Genomic DNA, 18,654 nt, shown 5'->3' with positions numbered 1-18,654 from the left:
TGAGTCATGCTGGTGGTGGCGGAGCTAGTGGTGGTGAAGGTGTGACGGCGGGGCAGGGGTGTGGCCGCTGTGTTCACACTGGGGCCCTGGGTCTGCAGAGAGAGCAGCGCACATCCAGGTGTCCTGGAGGCCGGTGTCTGTCGCTTATGCCTCATAACTGGTTTCTAAAGTGAGCTCTTTGTTTTTAAGTACATATTGCCTGGTAGGTTTTCGCTGTAAAACTTTTGTATAAGTAAAATATAACCGTTAAGTCTAATAACAAGCTAGTCTTCAGTTGAAGCAAAAAAAAGCACATAGAGCTTTCTCTAGTCATTATTTTGTTATTCTGTAATAAGCTGTCTTTAGAAATGTCATGTGTTTGTTCTTACTGCTTATTGTGGAAATTTTAAGTACCAGTACTGTTTGGCATGTATATGTTGATCGTGTCCACATTTATTTTTCTTCCCAAACAGAGATTACCACCTTTCCTATCTGTCTCTGAGAACCAGTATTGGTCTATGGACTTCTTTCTTGTGCATTGTTTTGGTTGCAACAGATGCAAGCAGCCTGGTGTGTTACATCACTCGGTTCACCGAGGAGGCTTTTGCAGCTCTCATCTGCATCATATTCATCTACGAGGCTTTGGAGAAGCTCTTCCATTTAGGAGAAACATATGCATTTAATATGCACAACAATTTAGAGGAACTGACCAGCTACTCGTAAGTGTTTCTATTTCTCCTAATATTAAAATGTATTTTTGCAGACGTTTCAGAGCAAAAGAAAACAGATTTTTTTTTTTTTTTTTTTTTTTGCAACGTGATGCTCACTGTATATCAAGCTATAACTACCCAACTGGCAATATGGAGGTTGACTTGTTTGTTACAGGTGAGATCTTACCAAAGCACTCAGTGGACATAAATGTGACTGAACAAATTCAGTCACTGTTATTCTATGAAACTATTGGTCCAGGTGTGTATATTTTTGGTTTCATATTTAAATTGGATCGGCCAATTTAAGTTCAGTTGTTTGGCAACTGCCCACCGTATATTTAAATATTCATGTTGTGCGTTTTCATTAATTTTTGTGGATGTTATTTTAAAATATAATTTCAGTATACTGTTGTATGCTGTTTAGTGGATTATTTTCTTTGTGATAAAGCATGAAATGAAAATATTTTAAGACTCAAAAAATGGGATTTGAGAAGTAATTATAATAGTTGCAAAGGGTTGGCAGACACTTAAACGTCACGAAGGTTATTAAAGCGACATGTTCTGAGGTGGATGCCTGTATTTGCTGTCCTGCGTACAGTTCATGTGAGCTTGAGCCTGCATTTGGTGAACTTTCACGGAGGAAGGTGGTGACCAAAACCCTTCCTCCTCCTGCCCCCGCCCCGTGCTCCCGCGTCACACTTCTCCTCCCCCTCTGTCCTCCACACTCTCGGCTTTGATGGACAGAGGACGGAGGAGTCTGCAGCTTCCTGTAAGATGTTGACCTGTTTGAAAATATTAGCAACACTTTGATACCAGGTCTATTTTGTGTCATCTTTGTTCTCAAACTATTTTTTTTAACATAAATTTTTGTCTTCTCTCTTTCCCTGTTACTCTGATTTTTAAGAAGTGTGAGCATGATTTTCACAGCTCGTGACAGCGGTTACAGCATTGTTTCTGTGTGTGCAAGTCCTTTGTTCAGCTGACATTTTGTGGCAGACACTGTGTTGAGTGTTGCTTAATATTCGTATCAGTGTTAGTCATTATGTCTTTGTGAGTCATTCGTATCATAGCCCCTTTTGTGTATGAAGAAACTGAGGCTCTTTGAGGTTAAAACTTGACTTGGGTCAAAGAGCTAGTAAATGACAGAGCCTCTGTGAATCCAAAGTCCAGCCTCCCACCTTTTCTCAAACAGCTCATGGTCCAGTTGAGAATATTTTTGTTTGTTCTGTTCATTTTTTGAATCAATATTCAGAGATTTGTTTTCTCATGTGTGTGTTTCTAGCTTTTTCAAGCAGGTCAGATAGTTTTGGGTATGAACTGAATTCTGATTAGTTTGACTCTCCTAGTCCTGCCCTGAAAAATGATGTTTTACCCATTACTTTAAGGGTGACTCTTAAGATGAATAAAGGAATTGCTAGAATTTGTGGGATTAACAAGAGTAGAAGTTGTACTGGTTCCCAGTGCCTGTTGTGTGTGTGGGCACTGGGGCGGCAGCAGCTCCATGGGGTTAAGTGATGAGATTCATTGGAGGCTGACCATGTTAAATATGGTGTCTTCCCAGATTTTTAAAGAAAATAGTTCTGCCCCAAGGGATGTGTCCAACTAGTTCCATTAAGTAAGCATTTTCTTTGTTTTATTTATGTAAACCAAACTTCATTCCGTTCCATTGTTTCTGAAATGTTTTCACTTTTTTCCCCATGCATTATAACATGGAATAAGAAAGTTAAAAACTACTCCACTGTGTGACTGATTTAATACAGTATAAACATGAAGTTCAGAATCCTTAAAACTGTATCCAATTCTGATTTCTCAGATGTGTGTGTGTTGAGCCTTCTAACCCTGGCAATGAAACGCTGAAGATGTGGGAGAAAAATAATGTGACAGCCCGTGACATTCCCTGGGGGAACCTCACTGTGTCTGTGAGTATAAATGAAGCGAAGGCTGGTGCAAACAATTAACCTTGTTCTTGAGCTTTTTCTGAGTAAAATGAAGTGAAAGTCTCTCAGTTGTGTCCGACTCTTTGCGACCCCATGGACTATACAGGCCAGAATACTGGAATGGGTAGCCTTTCCGTTCTACAGGGGATCTTCCCAACCCAGGGATCCAACCCAGGTCTCCCGCATTGCAGGCGGATTCTTTTTACCAGCCGAGCCACCAGGGAAGCCCAAGAATACTGGAGTGGGTAGCCTATCTGTTCTCCAGTGGATTTTCTCGGCCCAGGAATTGAACTGAGGCCTCTTGCATTGCAGGTGATTCTTTACCAGCTGAGCTACATGGGAAGCCCCTTTCTGAGTAAACCTATGTTTTCTTCTTGATTGGTGGATATTGTTTTTAGAATATAGTGTTGTGTTGACCAAATAGGAATTACCACATTTTTTAAAATCATGTCCTGAAGTGTAGAAGCTGAAAAAAAGTGAAACTGAGATCAAGGGAAGAGAGATCAAGATGGACTATATTTGGCTTCCAGGATACTGAAAAAAAGAAGTGAAAGTGTATTGAACCTGGGTCTTCTGTGTTGCAGGCAGATTCTTTAACATCTGAAAGCACCAGGGAAGCCCTCCAAGATATTAATTATTGGAAAGATGTGAATATGCTTTTGGGTTTCTAGTTCCTCTTGGATTCATATGCTCATCGGCCTATGGTTGCAGGTCCTGAAGTTAACAGTTCAGCAGCTCGCACTTGTCCTGCTTCTGTTGTTCAGGCTATCTCTCTGGGACCTGCCTATTCAGGAGATCAGGGATGCTCAGATTGAACCTGTTTACCTTGAAGAAACTAGTTTGACTTGAGCATTGGCAGAAAGAAAAGGAAGAAAAGGGTAGAAATGTATAATGAGCACCTACTGGGTACTGAAGACTGTTACACACATATTTTTGTATTTTGTTGGGAAATATTGTCCTAGCTCTAGAGTAGCTGTTTTGGTCACTTCCCAGATTGGGATTTAGAAATAAAGGTGTCCAGTGACGCTAGCAGTATCAGTGAAAACCCACCATCCGCTGAGCTACTCTGGTGCTTTTTATATCATGTAAGCAATTGTAGGTCATTTCTTTCTCTCTTAGGGTGATAGTTAGCTCCTGAGTATGTAGTTGGAGGGATTTCATTTGCAGTGTTATCCCACCGATCATTTACATCTGCGCCGTGCAGTGCAGTCACATGTGTCTATATTTAAGTGTACATTAAATAAAATTAAAAGTTGAGTTTCTTGGCTGCACTAGACGTGCTCCAAGTGCCCAGTCCTGTCATGTGACTGACTGCTGGCCAGTTGTATGGGCAGTGTAGATTTATGACATCTTATCAACACGGATGGTTCTGGGGACAGTGTGGACACACAGCACTGTGTCAGTAAGTCATCAGCTTAGAATAATGCTGAACTATTGTATATTGAAAAAGTAATTTTTGTTCTGAAAGAGAGTTAATGCTGCTGCTGCTGCTGCTAAGTCGCTTCAGTCGTGTCCGACTCTGCGACCCCATAGACGGCAGCCCACCATGCTCCCCCATCCCTGGGATTCTCCAGGCAAGAACACTGGAGTGGGTTGCCATTTCCTTCAGGTTTTCAAATGAAAGTGATTTGTTAAAAAAAATAAAAACAAAAAAACTCATTTCATGTTGAATAGGATGTCTTAGTATTTCAGATTACTTACATGGTCTGTTCAGTGTGGTTTTTTAGATACCTAATAGGGCCATGTTAAGTTTCTTTGTATAGCTGTAGCTTTTATTTCTATGATCCATGTTGTAAACTGTAGATTACTAAGGTTAGCACATAGAAATTGAGAATAATGGATTCTCCTTTGGCTATTTTTCTTTCAGTAAACCTGATCTGTTATGTTTTGAAAATGAATCTCATTAGAATATAAGTAAAGAGAAAAGGACTTCAGTTGTTTTCATTAATCTCTGTTTGTCTTTCAGTTATTCTTTTCCCTCAAAAGGAAAATCAAGTCAATATATTTCCGTAATTGTGCTATACTATTGATTATATTATTGATTTTATTAATGGAAATATTTCGGTGGTTCACTTTACTGCTTTAATCTCACCTTTAGAAAAGTCAGAAAAAAGTCAAAAAAGCCAAAACAATTTAGTATTATAGCCATCTCTTATTCAGCATTGTAAGGGCAGAGTAGTAATTTTCTGACTTTTGATTTTATTTTAAGCAGCTTGTTCAAAAGTAATGGAAAGATAGTAGTAAAATTGCTGACCAAGGATGCAAACAAAATATTTGGGAATTAATACTCAATATGTAAACCTCTCACTAAAGGAAATAAAGAGTTGAAAGAAGGGAGTGTGTGACATAGTAACTTGACAAAATACATTGTTTTATTTCAATGATTTCTAAGAGGCACAGATTTGTCAAATTGTTACCTCTCTGAACTCAAGATGTGTTTTAAAATTGATTGTGTTTTAATGTTGACTTGATGGTGTGTTTTTCTAAGTGAAACAAAATAATGGCGTGTCTTTTGATAAGTAGCATCTTACTTCAGAGAAGTTCCTCGTTAATTTATTGGATATCTGAGAATCCCCTTTATCCCTCCCTTTTCTGTTTTTCACCCCCTTTTTTCAGGAATGTAAAGTCTACCACGGTACATTTGTAGGATCAGCTTGTAGTCTCCATGGACCTTATATTCCAGATGTGCTCTTTTGGTCTGTCATCTTATTTTTCACAACGTTTTTTCTGTCTTCATTCCTCAAGCAATTTAAGACCAAGCGCTATTTTCCTACCAAGGTAATTGGGGTTTGATTTTGTCGTTCTTGTAATTCTCACGTTTTAGTTTTCATTTCCTTGATTTGTTTCAAAACAATAAGATATTGTTTGAGGTTAGTAATTTTATGTCAAGTAGCTGTAAGGAAATTATTCACAGTGAAAAGCGTAGCAAACGGACAGGTGAATGTAGGGCGGAGGAGGAGGCTGGAACGAATTGAGAGTAGCATTGACATACACACCACCATATGCAAAACAGAAAGCCAGTGAGAAGCTACAGTATACCATGGGAGCTCAGCTCAGTGCCTGTGAGGACCTACAGGGGCTGGGTGGGAGGGAGGAAGCCAGTGAGAAGCTACGGTATACCACAGGAGCTCAGCTCAGTGCCCTGTGACGACTTAGAGGGGCTGGGTGGGAGGGAGGAAGCCAGTGAGAAGCTACGGTATACCACGGGAGCTCAGCTCAGTGCCCTGTGAGGACCTAGAGGGGCTGGGTGCGAGGGAGGTGTAGGAGGGAGGGGGAGTATGTGTATGCATGGAGTGACTTCACTTCATTTTACAGCAGAAACTAACACAACATTGTAAAGCAATTATATTCGAACAAGATTTTAAAGGTGTGTATTCCCTATCTGAGCTAACAATAGAAAGACAGTGGCATCAAGGGACATGATAGGTAGTTGTGAAATGCGTTTCTTATCTTTTGTAGAAAATATGAGTTATAAATGTGTTTCACTGATGCATCATCACTAATTAAAAACTCATTCACACTTTCTAGTGGCGTATTTAATCTGTAAAAGATATGAATTATTTAGAAAGGACAGTATTTCTGTGTCTATACTAACATAACCCGTTTAACGTAGGTGCGATCGACAATCAGTGACTTTGCTGTATTTCTCACCATAGTAATAATGGTTGTAATTGACTACCTTGTAGGAGTTCCATCTCCTAAACTTCATGTTCCTGAAAAATTTGAGGTAAGGATTAAAACACTTGGCTATTTGTTACTGGGAAATACCGAACTGCTTTAAGATACTGCCTCCTAGGTAGTTATTTTTAAAATATGCACATTCTCTGTGAAGAGCTGGTGCTTTGAAAGGAAAGGTTATATATACGTTGCACATATATAAACAATGACAAGATGAACAGAGACAAGTGGAAATATTTAGGAAATAAGCAAGAAGGTATCAAATCGAGTCCATCACAGAGAGTGAGTGGAAATACTCATAGTGAGGAGATCAGAGTCATTGAAAATTTTTGACCCTGCTCTCATAGCTGGAGTTCATGATACACTCTCCAGGAGAAAGAAACATTCTTTATTCCTTTGTGAAGAAGTAACTCAAACTTGATTTATAAGAGTAGCAAGGGGATCCTAATTAAAATTTCTAGAAGAGTGATTGATACATCTGACAGTAATTGGAAAGTGTCTTGTAACATTTTTCAGCAGAATCAAGAAAGAATTTTTTTCCACAAGAAAAAAGATGCTTAGTCTGAGGAACCATGAACTCTTTGGTTTCATTGGAACTACAGATCTTTTGTGTTGTTGTTGTTGGTCAGTCACTCAGTCATATCTGACCCTTTGCCGACCCCACAGCCTGCATAATGCAGCGTCTGATAGTTATTTTCCCTTTTAAGTTGGAGATGGTAGGTTTTGAATAGTTTCTGGAAATTTTTAATAGTCAAGGATTTGTGTCATTGCCTATATTTACGTTTAACAAATTATATGACTTCTTTCAGAAGCATAAAATTTAAAGGGGATTAGAAATAATATAACGAAGATAAATCTAGTCTGTTTTCTCTCTCACTGGGGTTAAAAAATAGAATCATTTTTAAAACCTGTGTCCTCCAAAATAGAATACATCGTGGAAAATGATCCTCAATATTTATGATACAAATTTCACTATAAAGATAATTGTTAGTAATGTAATGCATAAGTGAATATAGAATCATTTGGGTAAATAAATGTCTTTTTGCTGCTAAGAGTATAGAAATTAAAAAGTTTGGAGACCTTTGTTTAAAAGCATAGATATTGAGCCACTAAAACTTTTAGGTCATTAGATATGACTATATCTAAGTCATTCTGTGTTTACCAAGTTTTACAAATTGACAAAACTGTGAATTATATTAATGTAATTTCCTGTAATCCTGGTCCCATCTCCTTATTCCGGTTCCAAATATATCTTTGTTAGTCATTTATCTAGCTTTGAAGTATAAAACTGAAATCAAGGGTTATTAAATACACTTGGGGAAATAGTTAAGAATATATGCATTATATAGATAAAACATTTTTATCCATGTGCAGTATTGAATGGGAAGCATTATCATGTGTATCAGTGTGGGGAAATGATAATATATGAATTTGAAAATGGTTAGTTTCCCCTTTATATTGACAAATGTTTTCTTGTAGAAAAAAATTGGCTTAATATAAAGGCTAAGTAATAGAAATATGCTTAAATTTCAGCATATCCAATACCCTCCAAGAATGCTAGATTCTTTACAGCTTTAAAAATGTTTCATTATAAAGCGGATTTTATGTTACAGCAGTGAAATATATTAGTATCTGATAAAGTGTCAGGTTTTTGTCAGTCCCTGCTTTGGAAGAACAGTGGTCTGAGGCCCAGTGCAGACTGAGTGCTGATGCTGTCATGGTGACTGGTCTGTAGGATCTTCAAGGCAGTTTATTAATAGTTTTAAGAGTTGACCTAGTAGATTGTCTGACTTCACTTTATATGGAGTGGATAGGCGTGTGTTGAAATGAAACTCTGCTTCACTTACCTATTTCTGCATAACAAATCTCCTAAAACATCATATCCTTAAACAACAGTTCTTTTTGTTCCTAAATCTGTGGCGTTGGCCCTAGGCTGAGGTGGGGTGATCTGGTCTCCTGCTGTGGGATCTTTGGGTGTCTGCTGTCTTTACTGCCTCGGTGGGGGCATGTCTGGGAGCTCAGCACAGAGGGCTGAATGAAGGGACTGGTAGCTGCCTCCTACCCCTGTCTCATCATCCTGTGTCTCATCCTCAAGAAAGCTCATCCAGGCTTACTCAAGAGCTTAACCCCGGGGCTCCAGGAGGCTAGAAAAGCAGCAGCAAGGTCTTCCCAGGTCAAGATGCAGGATCACAGGGTCACCATGGCCTTGTTCCCGGGTCCAAGGGGAGAACGCAAATTCTACCTCCAGATGGAGAGAGTGGCTCAGTCACGTGCGCAGGGACCTGCCTCGGGGACAAGAAAATCCCCACTAGCGTCTCTGCAGATAATTCACGACAGAGTCCAGTGTCCAGTTCTTTCCAACCCCTTGGCATTTCCTGAGGGTAGACACAGTCTGTGCTGTTAGAAGAAAACTTTTCTTTCTTCCTTTGAACTTTTCGATGTTTTAACAGCCTACTGATAAAAGTAGGGGCTGGGTCATAAGCCCCCTGGGAGACAACCCTTGGTGGACCTTAGTGATAGCTGCCATTCCAGCTCTGCTGTGCACCATCCTCATCTTCATGGATCAGCAGATTACAGCCGTCATCATCAACAGAAAGGAGCACAAGTTGAAGGTAGTTTTCAGAATGTGTCCCAAGATTTGTTTCTTTGAGTTGGAGGTGGTGAACATTAGTTTCTTCTCTCTTTATGAGTAGTGCAGAATTTGAACCTGAAAGAACAGCATATGCTGACAAATATTCGTGCTGGTTTCCCTTTTCAGAAAGGAGCTGGCTACCACCTTGACCTGCTCGTGGTTGGCGTCATGCTGGGAGTGTGCTCTGTCATGGGACTTCCATGGTTTGTGGCTGCAACCGTGTTGTCCATAAGTCACGTCAACAGCCTGAAAGTGGAATCTGAATGCTCTGCTCCTGGGGAGCAGCCCAAGTTTTTGGGCATTCGTGAACAGCGGGTGACAGGGCTAATGATTTTTATTCTAATGGGCCTGTCTGTGTTCATGACTTCAGTACTAAAGGTAAAATCTCTTTGTTACAATGTTTTAAAAATCTTTTTTTTGTCATAAAATTTATACTTGGTGGTATGAAAATGAAACGTTAAAATATCTAAAATAGTTTCATTTCCTAGAGTTTACTTGGAAAATAATATTTTGGAATGGTGGTTGCCATGGTAGGCATCAGGGTTAGATTGTATCCTTTTGAAAAATAATGTGAAAGGATAGTATTGAAGGCTAGAGATTTGGAAGAAGTTCATCTGTGGCTTAGTTACAATCTAAAAGAAGAATATACCTAGAGAATTTAATAAGCATATTAGAGGAAGTAATATTGAAAGGTGGATGAAACAGTAATTTAATTGAAATGTAAAGAAGATACTGCTATTAATTAGTACATTCTTCTGATGAACTAAATGAGATATAAGTAGTAACACTCATATCTTTTAGTCACATCTGAGGTTTACTATACATATTCTGCGGAATCTGGTAATTTAACAAAAAAACAGTCATAGCAAACCTAGCTAAGTATATAATCTGGTATTTTTTGTTCATCATGAAAGAGCTCAACTCCATTGTTTTTTTTGTTTGTAAACTATTTATAAATTACAGTACAAATGTGGAGCATTGTATGCATGTGTGTAACGAATTAACTAAAAAAACTGTTGTTAGTACTAGAATTCTTTGGCCTTCTTTCGTGGAGCCAGCTAATTGGCCAAATATTTGTTGAGTACTTTCTGTACTGTTAGTTACTGAGGAAACAATAACAAATAGGACAGTGTCTACTTTGAAGAATTTGGCAGTCTGGGTGGTGAAACAGATAGACAGATGGGTAGTTTCTTCATGGTGGTGAGTGTCTTGTTACAACAGCAAGAGACGAGGAGAAGCGTGCGGAGCCATCTGGTGTGGATGCTGCCCCCTACTGACCAAGGTTGCCCTTTACATGGTTTTTTTTAGTAGTTTCAAACATTTTAAAGTATTAATTGCATATAAGCAGAAGGCAATGGCACCCCACTCCAATACTTTTGCCTGGAAAATCCCATGGATGGAGGAGTCTGGCGGGCTGCAGTCCATGGGGTCGCTGGGAGTCGGACACGACTGAGCGACTTCACTTTCACTTTTCACTTTCATGCATTGAGAAGGAAATGGCAGCCCGTTCCCGCGTTCTTGCCTAGGGAATCCCAGGGACGGGGGAACCTGGTGGGCTGCCGTCTATGGGGTTGCACAGAGTCGGACACGACTGAAGTGACTTAGCAGTAGCAGCAGAAAAATTCAAGTAGAATATCAAGAAAGCTCTAAAATGAAAAGCTTGTTTTATCTCACTTTCCAAAAGCAACTCTGTAGACGTTAACACTTTACTCCTTTGTTTTATAAGATATTTTGTTAGTCAATGCCATTACGGTTCTATGTACTTTTATAATGTTATTTCTAACTTTATTATCTTTAATGAAATAGTGAAAATAGTGATTCTCACTGCCTAATACAGTGATTCTTAAAGGCTCGCCCAAGGACCTCTGTCTGGGGTTGCAGAGCAGCGCTTGCCCAGGCGTGCGCCTGTGTGAGGCGGGGTTGTCCTCTCGGCCTCTGGCCAGAACCGTGGAGGCAGCACACCGAGCTAGATGCAGGCGTGAGCATGGGGTCCTCTGTTAGCCACCCACTGAAGAGGTTTACAGGGACACGGAGTACTGCTGCTCTTCTCACTTAATCTTACGTTCTTTGCAAATTACAGCTTTCCAGTAAAAGTATATTCTTTGTATTACCTTGTAAGGCATTTATTATTTTGAAATGAACTAAGAAAAACTATTTAAAATTTTTCTTTTAATTTCTAGTGTGGTGAGTATCAATTTCCGATACAACTAACTGCTTATCTATTTATGTATCTCTCTGAGTATAGAATCCACATAGGCAAAAATATTTGGGAGGAGGGTTCTCTGTACTTGTTAGGAGTGAAAAGGGGTCCTTAGACCAAAAAGCTTGAGAGCCTCTGATCTGAGGTTATATCTTTCGTGAGGATTTACCCCCACATCCCCTTCTCCCTTTCATCACTTGTTTTTTGGTTGGCTACATTTTTTTATGGTAAAGGTTGCCCACATTTACACTCTTTTTCCTTTTTTTCTAAGTTAAATTATAGAAATGTAAACCTTTGGGAGATATGTAATCAGTGTTATGATGATATAAAAATACTTGCCGAGGACTAAGCAGTGAGATCAGCCTGTGTGGAGGCAGAAATACGTCTCATTTCCCAAGCTCCTACTGTTTTAGAATAATAGCCTAATAAGTTTTCTTAATATCTGTTAACTTCTCTTTTTAAAAAAGTACATATACATGTTCCACTTTTTCTTGTATTGCTAAATGAATTTTTTTATAATGCTAAAGGAATTCGTTGAGTAATTTTTGCATGTATGGTACTATAATTAGTGAACTTTCAGAGTTCTTGCATATTTCAAATTACTCACATTTGTTTAATAGATGGGTATTCATTTCAAGGTTCAGATGTATTTTTCTTTGAGTCTTAAAGTTGTTGTTTCTTGAAGATCAGTGGTTCTGATAAGAGATCTGATATCTTTTGGTGTTTGTATCTTCAGAAGCATTTTTTACCTTTCTCAGTTCAATTCAGTTACTCAGTCATGTCCAACTCTTTGCGACCCCATGAACCGCAGCACGCCAGGCCTCCCTGTCCATCACCAACTCCCGGAGTTTATCCAAACTCATGTCCATTGAGTCGGTGATGCCATCCAGCCATCTCATCCTCTGTCTTCCCCTTCTCCTCCTGCCTTCAATCTTTCCCAACATCAGGGTCTTTTCAAATGAGTTAGCTCTTCGCATCAGGTGGCCAGTGTACTGGAGTTTCAGCTTCAACATCAGTCCTTCCAGTGAACACCCAGGGCTCATAGTGTCTTGCAGTTTCACCATGGTACTTAGGTAGATAGATAGGTACTTTTTAGTTTACCCTGCTTGCCTCTCTGTGCATCCTTTTACTCTGGAAACTTGTGCCTTGACTATGTGAATATTCTTCAGCTGTTTATTTCCTCTTCTGTTTTCTCTTAGATGTTTTTTCACTTTCAAGTAGACAGATGTTAGACCTCCTGGATACATTGTTACATTCCTCTTCACTACTCTCACTGTTAAAATCTCCCCTATTTTCCTTATCATTTTAATGATCTCTTTAGTCTTGTCAAAATCATTATTCTAAAATTCTTTTAAATTATTTTGATAATCATATCTTTAATTTTTTCCATTCTGGTTATTCATTTTTTCCTAGCATTCTAAAGTTGCTTTATGGATTAAATATTATCTTGGGATTCCCCGAGGGTACTGATGACGCTTTTGACGTGTTTTCTTGTCTTGCGCTGTCCTTAGTTAAGCACATACAAGGTTGTTGAGTAGGGAGTGACTGTGATTCTCCGCTGGCTGGCGGTTAGTTCTCCTTTCCTCAGAGGTCTCTCCCTGGGTGAGTGTTGATGTGGTGTTTGAGTCAGTGTTGCTAGCCTTCCTGTGGAAGACCTGGACATGGGCTTGTAGGCAGTTTGGGATCCACTTCCTGCTGAAGTAATGAGAACATTCTTCTGGGGAGTGGTGTTTGTTTATTATACATATTCAGTAAATGGTGCTGCTTGACAGTCAGTGTAGGGGTAGTGACAGTGATAGTCATGGCTAACACTTTTTGAGTGGTTTAATATGTACCTTGTGCTTTTCTGAGTATTCTATGAATTTGAAGTTTTTTAACCTTCAAGACAATCTGACGCAGAAGCTAAAAGAAAGAGAAGTTAAGTCTCAGCAACAGGTTAAAAGGGCTTTTGAGCCAAATAGTCTGATTGTGGTGCCTGTACTCCTAACCATGGAACATAGTCCCTTCTTAAGAGAGCCTTCGGAGAAGGCAATGGCACCCCACTCCAGTACTCTTGCCGGGAAAATACCATGGATGGAGAAGTCTGGTGGGCTGCAGTCCATGGGGTCGCTACGAGTCAGACACAACTGAGCGACTTCCCTTTCACTTTTCACTTTCATGCACTGGAGAAGGAAACGGCAGCCCACTCCAGTGTTCTTGCCTGGAGAATCCCAGGGACTGCAGAGCCTGGTGGGCTGCCGTCTCTGGGGTCGCACAGAGTCGGACACGACTGAAGCGACTTGGCATCAGCAGAAGAGAGCCTAAGAAGACGATTCTTCCAGGTTATTGTACACTAGCGCTTTTCTTGTTCATAGAAAAGTTCAGTGTCATGACTGAAGTGTGTGTGATCACCATTATCACAAGTGGCATCACTGAGTGTGAAGCTCAGTCATGTCCGACTCTTTGTGACCGCATGGACTGCAGTCCTGCAGGCTCCTCTTTCTGTGGGACTCTCCAGGCAAGAAGACAGGAGTGGGTTGCCGTTTCCTCCGCCAGGAGATCTTCCTGACCAGGGATTGAACATGCATCTCCTGTGTCTCTTGCAATGCAGGCAGATTCTTTACCAGTGAGCCATCGGGGAACTCCCTGTCATCACTGAAAGATCTTTTAAATCTATCTCATAGGAACTCACAGTGTTTTTATGTATCTTTTATGTGAAATTGCTTTAGTTGCATGATTTCTAATTGTGATCATTTTACTTCCAGTTCATTCCAATGCCTGTTCTGTATGGTGTTTTCCTTTATATGGGAGTTTCCTCATTAAAAGGAATCCAGGCAAGTCGTAAGCATTTAATGATTTTGTAGAAAAATGTAAACATTTTACATTTTCAAAGATTGTTTTTGTGATGGTAGTGATGTATTCTCAGCTCTGATATTTTGGGGGCAGATTAACTATTGACTTCAAGTCCACATTTTCTGAATAATTATTGTTGTACATTTTTTTCCCCCTGAAAGTGAAATCATGACTTATGTCCTTACATATTTTAATTGAAGCTAATGAAAAGTAACTATTAATGAAGGCTAATTTAGTAAGAGGGAGGATTAAAAGCATTGGAATGGGGCAAAAGGGTATCTCTGGCATGTGGAATAGCAGTTTCAGTTGCTGAAAAAGAAATGTAGATATTAGTTTTCTATAACCATGGCAACACCTGCCGTTTGTGTGGGGCAGTGCAGTTCATAGAGCCTAGTACTAAGTGATTTTCTGTTAGCCTCAAAACAACCTTGGAAAGCAGGAAAGGAAGAAATGCTAATTTTGTAAATTGTGACGCAGAAATAGACTCCCTGAAGATTTTTAACCGAGCAGTGGCGCACAGGCTAGAATCCAGTGATTTCACTGCTGTTTTGTCTCATTTGTAGCCTTTCTTGGGCAGGCCGATAGCGCGCGTGAGGATTTGTGTGGGTGCAGTCGTCATGTAGGACGTGCAGCTGCTCGGGTGGCGCTGGCACCACTCCCGGCCGCAGACGGCGTGTGGTCCCAGCTCCGGGGCACCGGGCGTCTCGGACGCAGCAGCCTTGCGTTCTCACACAGTCCAGGGTCTGCCTTCCTGTGGTCAGGAGACGGTCTCATTAACTCACTTTATTGTTTTGCAACAATTTTGTGAGGTGTGTAGGGCTGCTTTTATTCCCAGTTTATAAATGAGGAAATTAAAGCTCAGAGACCTAGGAAACAGCTCATGGTTTCTGTTTCATTTGGTGAAAAATTGGTGATTGTTACCTCAGGTTATTTTCATAGAAATTGGTCATGTTAGATCTAGAAAGAACTTTAGGAGATTGTTACTCTCTTATTTTACATATTAGAAAAAGAGGTCAAAAAGATTAAATGAGTTGTGCGTTTTTTCATAGATAAATTTGTGGAGCTAGTTTAATTCCCCAATTTAAAACATGTTGACTTGAGTTTCTGATTCATGAAATCACATTCGTTCAAATGGTTGCCTTGCTTTTTTTCTCCTGGATGAAGATGTTGTCAACTGAAACACTCTCCTGTGTTATCAGGACATCTTGGCACCAGGGAAGTTACCCTAAAGTAGATACAGTTTCTTCTCCTACGTAGCAGAAATGCCATTTTTGTTGAAAACTTTCTCCTGTTTTGTTCTCCACTTGATACCCAGTTCTTCGACCGTATTAAGCTATTTGGCATGCCAGCCAAGCACCAGCCCGACCTGATTTACCTGCGTTACGTGCCTCTCTGGAAGGTGCACGTCTTCACCGTCGTCCAGCTCACCTGCCTGGTCCTCCTGTGGGTGATAAAAGCCTCTGCTGCTGCAGTCGTTTTCCCCATGATGGTGAGTCTTTTTTCCAGACTTTATTACTAACTATTAATAATAACGTCTTTGTGTGTTGATAGCAGTTGTCTTATTAATATTTATAGTTAACTTTGAGAAAAGGATTTCAAGAACCTCAGATGTTTTGAAATGTGAATTAGGCCTTTCTGGCTAAGAAACCCATCGTTTTCAAAGTTAAATTTTGCTTGTCATTTTCTAATTTTGTTTTTGTTTTTAGTCCTAGGGTATAGAATACTGTTTTGTATTTTTAAACAACTTCAGAGTTTAGGATGTTTATGAAACGAATATTAGCCTGACCTAAAAGCTAGAGACTATTCATCCTTTTGCAAATATTATGTAAAAGTTGATTTATATACATGGCCACAAAGAAAATCTTTGAAAATTATACAGATAATATTCCCTGATTGCAAATAAATTAAATTACAAATGAATATTGAAAAGCCACTAAGACATACTCAGTATTTAGAGATTAAATTCTAAAATAAGCCCGGGGTGGAAAACTGAGTTACAAAAAAAAAAAAAACCATTGAGGAGATATTGAAATGAATAACTTTTATTTATGAGACAGAGCTAAATTATACATGTAGGAAAATGTACACCTTTCATTGCCCTTATTTTTCAAGAAGAATTAAAAGTAACTAAGTTTTAAAGTGAGAGAGTTCCAGAAAAACATCTATTTCTGCTTTATTGACTACGCCAAAGCCTTTGACTGTGTGGATCACAATAAACTATGGACAATTCTGAAAGACATGGGAATACCAGACCACCTGACCTGCCTCTTGAGAAATCTGTATGCAGGTCAGGAAGCAACAGTTAGAACTGGACATGGAACAACAGACTGGTTCCAAATAGGAAAAGGAGTACGTCAAGGCTGTATATTGTCACCCTGCTTATTTAACGTATATGCAGAGTACATCATGAGAAACGCTGGGCTGGAAGAAGCACAAGCTGGAATCAAGATTGCCAGGAGAAATATCAATAACCTCAGATATGCAGATGACACCACCCTTATGACAGAAAATGAAGAGGAACTAAAAAGCCTCCTGATGAAAGTGAAAGTGGAGAGTGAAAAAGTTGGCTTAAAGCTCAACATTCAGAAAACGAAGATCATGGCATCTGGTCCCATCACTTCATGGGAAATAAATGGGGAAACAGTGTCAGGCTTTATTTTTGGGAGCTCCAAAATCACTGCAGATGGTGATTGCAGCCATGAAATTAAAAGACGCTTACTCCTTGGAAGGAAAGTTATGATCAACCTAGATAGCATATTCAAAAGCAGAGACATTACTTTGCCAACCAAGGTCCATCTAGTCAAGGCCACGGTTTTTCCAGCCATCATGTATGGATGTGAGAGTTGAACTGTGAAGAAAGCTGAGCGCTGAAGAATTGATGCTTTTGAACTGTGGTGTTGGAGGAGACTCTTGAGAGTCCCTTGGACTGCAAGGAGATCCAACCAGTCCATTCTGAAGGAGTTCAGCCCTGGGATTTCTTTGGAAGGAATGATGCTAAAGCTGAAACTCCAGTACTTTGGCCACCTCATGAGAAGAGTTGACTCATTGGAAAAGACTCTGATGCTGGGAGGGATTGGGGGCAGGAGGAGAAGGGGATGACAGAGGATGAGATGGCTGGATGGCATCACTGACTAGATGGATGTGAGTCTGAGTGAACTCCGGGAGATGGTGATGGACAGGGAGGCCTGGTGTGCTGCGATTCATGGGGTTGCAAAGAGTCGGACACGACTGAGCAACTGAATTGAACTGAAGTTTTTATTTGTAAAAATCAATAATGGATAACTCATTTATAATAAGTAAATATAAAAGATTAAGAAAGAGAAAAAATGCATAACCACAGCTGTGGTTTGAGGGGTTTTAAGACAATAGTACATGAGTCTATACCAGTATATGAGCATCTAGAGTAGAAGTTAATAAACTTTTTTATGTAAAGGGTCAGCTTGGAAGGTCTCTAGACTATTACATAGTCACTTATATAACAGGAGAGAAATTTCCACAGTTTTTACTGATAAAATTCAAAACGCAGTTGTACAGCTTTTTTTAAATGAAAGACTGCCAATGAGAAGAAGGGAATTTTTCATTTGGAACAATATCTCACTTAATTGGAGTTAGTCAAAAGTTACTGTTCCTCTCATCAGATTAGATCTAAATGCTCATCTGTAAAAACTATTCTTAGCTCATAAGCCATACAAAATAGGTGATGGAATGGATTTATCCCAGGGTCTTGTGGTTTGCCTACCCCTGACATAGAGGGAGAAGCCCACTGTTTACTGGTGTTAATGGTATGAACTGCAAGTTCTGACTATGGTATAAGATAAGAGTAATATAATAATCGGTATAATGACATGATAGCATTATTTGTATACGTATTAGCCCAAATGACTCAAAAAAGACTAAAATCTCTTAATAGAATTAGTAAGAATTTTGTTAAGGTAGCTGGATACAAGAAAACATGATAACCAGTATACAGGCTCTATCTTAGTAATAATGCTAAAAATGGAAATGAAAAAAATTTTATTCATAATAGTGACCAAAAACTATAAAATAGTTAATAAATTGAAAAGGAGATACTTATTTAAAGAGGAAAAAAGTATAGTAATATTTGTATTCGTTTCTTAGAGCTGGTAAAGTATCACAGACTCATTGGCTTAAAGCAGCAGAAATTTGTGTCACAGTTCTGGAGGCCAGAAGTCAGAAACGAGGTATGGCCAGGGCCCTGCTGCCCCCGACGCCTGCAGGGCACTCCTCTGCCTCTCCCTGGCCTCTGCAGACAGCCTTTCGTGCCCCTTGGCCTGCAGTTGTATAACTCTGGTCTGTCTCTGCCTTCCCCTGGCCTCTGCAGACAGCCTTTGGTGCCCCTTGGCCTGCAGTTGTGTAACTCTGGTCTGTCTCTGATGGCTTGTGCTGTGTGGTCACTGTGTCAGCATATGACCATTTTAGCACAGCGCTAGAGTGCTGCACACAGAGAAAGCAGTGGCACGCCACTCCAGTACTCTTGCCTGGAAAATCCCATGGATGGAGGAGCCTGGAGGGCTGCAGTCCATGGGGTCGCTGAGGGTCGGACACAACTGAGCAACTTCACTTTCACTTTTCACTTTCATGCATTGGAGAAGGAAATGGCAACCCACTCCAGTGTTCTTGCCTGGAGAATCCCAGGGACGGGGAAGCCTGGTGGGCTGCCGTCTG

General features: G+C 39.9%; 1 protein-coding gene across 10 annotated transcripts in view; it reads left to right on the top strand.

Annotated features, from left to right (window-relative positions):
• Positions 1-18,654, top strand: part of SLC4A7 (solute carrier family 4 member 7) — a 124,186-nt gene that overhangs the window by 85,143 nt on the left and 20,389 nt on the right. For all 10 annotated transcript variants that reach the window (XM_070359783.1, XM_070359781.1, XM_070359782.1 and 7 more), the window contains 8 exons: positions 453-698; positions 2,503-2,608; positions 5,243-5,404; positions 6,240-6,353; positions 8,755-8,916; positions 9,063-9,314; positions 13,881-13,949; positions 15,284-15,457. In XM_070359783.1, the coding sequence (XP_070215884.1) occupies positions 453-698; positions 2,503-2,608; positions 5,243-5,404; positions 6,240-6,353; positions 8,755-8,916; positions 9,063-9,314; positions 13,881-13,949; positions 15,284-15,457 (1,285 nt within the window). The remainder of the gene's footprint in view (positions 1-452; positions 699-2,502; positions 2,609-5,242; positions 5,405-6,239; positions 6,354-8,754; positions 8,917-9,062; positions 9,315-13,880; positions 13,950-15,283; positions 15,458-18,654) is intronic.

The sequence above is a fragment of the Bos mutus genome, chromosome 22 (genome assembly GCF_027580195.1).
Source record: "Bos mutus isolate GX-2022 chromosome 22, NWIPB_WYAK_1.1, whole genome shotgun sequence".
Lineage (NCBI taxonomy): Eukaryota > Metazoa > Chordata > Mammalia > Artiodactyla > Bovidae > Bos > Bos mutus.
The sequence above is the reverse complement of the archived record's forward strand: the minus strand, read 5'-3'. Positions and strand labels throughout refer to the sequence as shown.